Here is a 4,793-nt window from a genome sequence, read left to right on the forward strand (position 1 = left end):
ATAAAAATAAATATTATTTTCATATCTAACAACATAATTTGATTTAAAGAACTTACTAAAAATGGTGCAAAAGACCAGATAAAACTTGTTCCAGAATTGAGATATGCTGCTTCTTTAAGTACTTTAATTTCTTTCATACGTATTTTCAGTATTTGTTCCTCAAATGAAGGTTCCCATGCATATAACTTTAATACTTTTATACCATTAAGTACTTCATTCATTAATTTAACTCTTTCATCTTTGTGCTTCATTTGTCTAATTTGCAATGTCTTAACTCTATTTGTGATCAATATATTTATTGGAATGAGAATAAGTAGAACAGCTAAACCAGCAAGCACAGCTGGCCCCAATAAGTCCCATAAAAAATATAATGCTAAGACTATTTGCAATGGGGCAGACCAAATCATATTTATATATGCTGTTAAATCCATAAATCTTTGTGCATCCACGGACATTAAGTTTACTATTTCACCAACTGTTGATTCTTTTCTGGCAGAATTAGACATTCTTAATGCTTTTCGGTAAATTGCAGCAATTAAAGCAGTGCGTATTCGTAATCCAACTAAGAGCATACGATGAAAATACTGTGCTAAAACTAATGTTTGAAATGTGGCCGTAATTAGGAGTAAAACCGCATAAAAATAGCCTTTCCACATAGGTTCACGTCCCTCAATAAAATGAATAAGAAACCTAAATTAAAAACAATATTATTAAATTTTGTGTAATTACTATTTAAAATATTAAGCTAATAACATGAAGCAAAGGAGGATATTATAATATATATTAAAACTCATTTACTTACCTCAATATTTGTGGACTAGCAAAAATTGAAATATCTTGTATAAATTTAAGTAAAGCTCCAAATAAAAAAGTTGTACCAAAAGCTTTGCAAAGAGGTGGCAAAATTGATGATACCTTCTTTCTCTGTCCACTATTAAAATCTACTTGACCAGATGCTTTCCTGAATGATGCCTTAGTGTTTTGTACACTAAAATGAGACAAAAACTGTACTCATATTTACACATTCTGCTATACAAATATTTTAATTAACTTACCTAAAGTAAGTCCAAAATACTCTTGTTAGCAAAAGTAGATTGATATCTTATTACTAATGTAATATAACAATTGTTTATTCTTATTAAGTTATTTCTACTATTGCATTGTTAATATGAAATATCCATAAATATCATACTCACTTATTATTTCTTTGCGAAATTTTGCTCCAATATTTATCAAATTTGGGTACAATTTCTTTAGCTGTGTCTTCTGGATTCATAGACCATAAATCTGTAGTTTCCAAAGGTTTCTGAAAGCCTTTCCATGCCATTGGATCAAACCATGTATAAAAAATCTTTGCTGGAAAGGAAGATCTTTGTTCTGGACATGGTTTATCAACCTATTAATATAATATGCAACATTAAATTATAATTATTTATCTGAGATATGATGCAATTCAACATCACTACATATTTAATTACCCTGGGATATTCAGAATATTTAGGTTCAGCATCAACTAAGAAATTCAATAAGAATAAAAGTACCACTGTTGGATAATATATCATGTATGATATAAATGAGTAGGTTATGTCATCCTAAAAAATTACATGTAAAACAAATAAATAAATTACAAGACTATACCACCATTATTTTTAACAATAAGAATATTCTAATGTAAATAAGATTTAAAAAAATGTACTCATTTTTAACAATGGTATGCAAATTTGCTTACATTTACTATTCATAGAATATATTAATAACATACCCCATTTATATATAACCTTAACAATGTTCTATATTGATATTTTCTGTTGTATATTACTAAAGTACCTGCTAGAGCCTGTAAAAGATAAGAAATTATATTGTCATTATATATTAATTTTCTATAATATCTTAAAGAATTATAAATAATACTTACAAATGTAACAATTTTTATAAATGGTGTATAATAATCAACATTATATACTTTGTCATAAGTACTTTTATGTATAGCCTTTCCTAAATCAATAATACTAAGTAAAATCAAGGCTACTGTAAGTACTTGTTTAGAGATAAATAACCATGTATACGGAATATTTTTTCTTTTACTGCTTAAAAAATAATAAATTTCTATTCCAGAAAATAGCCACAAAAATGTACATGGCACCCATACTAACACAGTTTTCTGAAAGCATTCTGTAACATCTGGATCATCTGTATTCCACATTAAGCCATTATCCTACAATGTAACAACATAATGCTAAATTTGTTACTCTTATTTGAAGATATTTTATATCAGACACAAGCACTACTTATGTATAATGTACAATGTATCATACTATGACTAGTATGTACAATATTAGAGATATAAATTTTATAATACAATCACGATTCACATCTTAAAATTGTAGAATTTCGAGTCTGATTTCCTATTAACGAATTCATATTTTCAATCCATAAAAGTCGACAATCTTTCTTTTTCAAACAGAATCAAATTTCTGGTTAAATCTACCAAATAATAACAATAACTATTATAGAACTTTCTTTTTTAATTTCAATAAAATCAGATAGTACTATTTTTATGTTAGCAATTGTTACATTTTAAGAATTCTTATGTTAAGATGAAAGTACATTCTATTAATTTCATTCTTTTAAGTTACACAAATAATATGATTTATAGTTTAAGCAAGGAAATATCTTTTGGTTCAGATACCACAAAGAAAATATTAAATGTATAAATAGCACATGTATTCTTACCCAAAATTTGGTACCACAAAATTGATCCATAGGATCCATAGTTTCGTTCCCCATAACAATACATTTACTGTTTCATTGGTTTTTTTTATTCAGTTATATTCGGATTAAAATGATCGTGACCTTTTGTAGGTTTCTTGAGTAAAATAAAATACTACGCACTGCAAAATAGATATCATTAATTTGGATTAATAATTCTATTCATTTACTAGATATTAAATTGTAAAAATGTACAATTACATGATATACTGGCATGTATCTAAAACTAATGGTATACGAACATCCACTCGCTTTCTCGAATAAACGTAAACTGTGCGTGAATAGTGTCCGATTCACATTATAACGTTTTTGGTTTATTTGCCCAATCAAAATGCATTACGTCACATTCTCTTACATTCCATGCGCACAATTCTAAAATAACGGTTTAATTTTTAAGTGGAACAAGTTATTTAACTAAAAATGAAAAGTTCGATAAAGTGGTAATGATAGAATTCCTGAAAATATTTAATCATAAACTATAAAATCCATACGTTATTACATGTGAGTTCGTAAATCACACACGTATATGTATATACATATATGTATATACACACATGTGTATATATATTTATACACATATATAATATATATACATATGTATACTTTATTCCGTAACAGTACACTTACACTATAATACAATGGCTTGTTTTTACTTCAAAAATGTAAACTCAACATTTTCTCATTTTTATTGTATAACGCATGGATTTTGTTTTTAACCATATAAGGCCGTTGCACTTTATAATGCAATACTGATATAGTGCTTACTCATTCATTGATTTGATATGATAGAATAAATCAGTCTCTTTTTATTACGATGTTTTTAATGAAATGAGTTAAATACATTTTTTTTAAGATATACAAAAAATGTATTGTTTTCCATTGAAATTTTTATATGCAACATAAACTGTTTTCATTTTTATATTTTGTAATTCTACATGTTGTTTAGTAAACGAATGTTAAAAGATTATATTCAATATAATACTGTAATATTATCCATACATCATATATTATATCGTTATGGAGAAATAAAAGCAAGATATATTGTAATTAAACTATAAATTTACTTATTTATTACTTTTTTTGTACATAAAATTTACATTAAGTGTGCATAACGTAAAGTTACTATAAAAATATGAAAATAGAAGCATATATGTTATAAATAACTGAACATTATTAAATATTGCACTAATGATATCTAACAATGTGTTGTGATAGAGATCGATAATTTATAACCTTGAGTTTCATAGCATAGATTGTAGATAATAAAAATATATTACCACAGAGTCATACTTCATAAGATTCCATTTAAGTACTGTAATCAGCTGTGATGCTGAATGACACAGCTAAATTTTGGTGTTGACATGAACAATCATAATAGCGTTAAAGTATGCAAAATTGTGTAATTATTTTTATATAATGGTTTTTATTATTAAGTAAATATTTGTTAAACCCTGTATTTCTTTTATTGTCGTATGTAAGGTATTAATTATTAAACTTTTTTTCAGATATACTTACATAAACTACAGAAATATTTGAAATTTATTATATACTTTTTTAGTAATTTTTTTTTAATTCATATGGTATAATAATGATAAAGTATTTATTATAAATTTATATATAAAGCATTTTCAAAATAGTAAAATTAATAAGTCCAAAACATACAATAAGACGTTGAAGACATCTGGAGAAATCATCTTAACGAATCAATTTGACCCCTATTATAGTCGTCAAAGGACATGTTATGTAAATACATGTACCAATCAGATAAAAGGGAAGGGAAAGACAGTATGTTTTGTGATACGATTATATAACTGCACTAACAAGAGAACTTCGGTAATCCGAAATGCCCGATTTTTTTTAAACTTTGTGGGTTTGTAGGGGACCTCAAGAGAAGTATCGGGCAATTTTTTTTATCGGCCCAATTTCGGTTCTTCGGAGTGAAAACAGCCCTTGAATGAAGATAAGTGTACCCTATTTCCCTGTATATCTTTAAAACTATAGTAGATATAAAAAAATGTTTATAA

General features: G+C 26.3%; 1 protein-coding gene across 1 annotated transcript in view; it reads right to left on the reverse strand.

The window, feature by feature from the left end:
• The window catches only part of LOC108577740 (multidrug resistance-associated protein 1), a 10,957-nt gene extending 7,906 nt beyond the window's left edge, over positions 1-3,051 (reverse strand). The window contains 8 exon segments of the mRNA XM_017940935.1: positions 1-690; positions 803-988; positions 1,056-1,076; positions 1,197-1,396; positions 1,479-1,592; positions 1,763-2,215; positions 2,734-2,891; positions 2,971-3,051. Coding sequence (XP_017796424.1) covers positions 1-690; positions 803-988; positions 1,056-1,076; positions 1,197-1,396; positions 1,479-1,592; positions 1,763-2,215; positions 2,734-2,787 — 1,718 coding nt within the window. The 5' untranslated portion in view covers positions 2,788-2,891; positions 2,971-3,051.
• Positions 3,052-4,793: the final 1,742 nt, after the last annotated feature.

Source organism: Habropoda laboriosa, unplaced genomic scaffold (assembly GCF_001263275.1).
Source record: "Habropoda laboriosa isolate 0110345459 unplaced genomic scaffold, ASM126327v1 scaffold5, whole genome shotgun sequence".
In the NCBI taxonomy this organism is placed as follows: Eukaryota; Metazoa; Arthropoda; class Insecta; order Hymenoptera; family Apidae; genus Habropoda; species Habropoda laboriosa.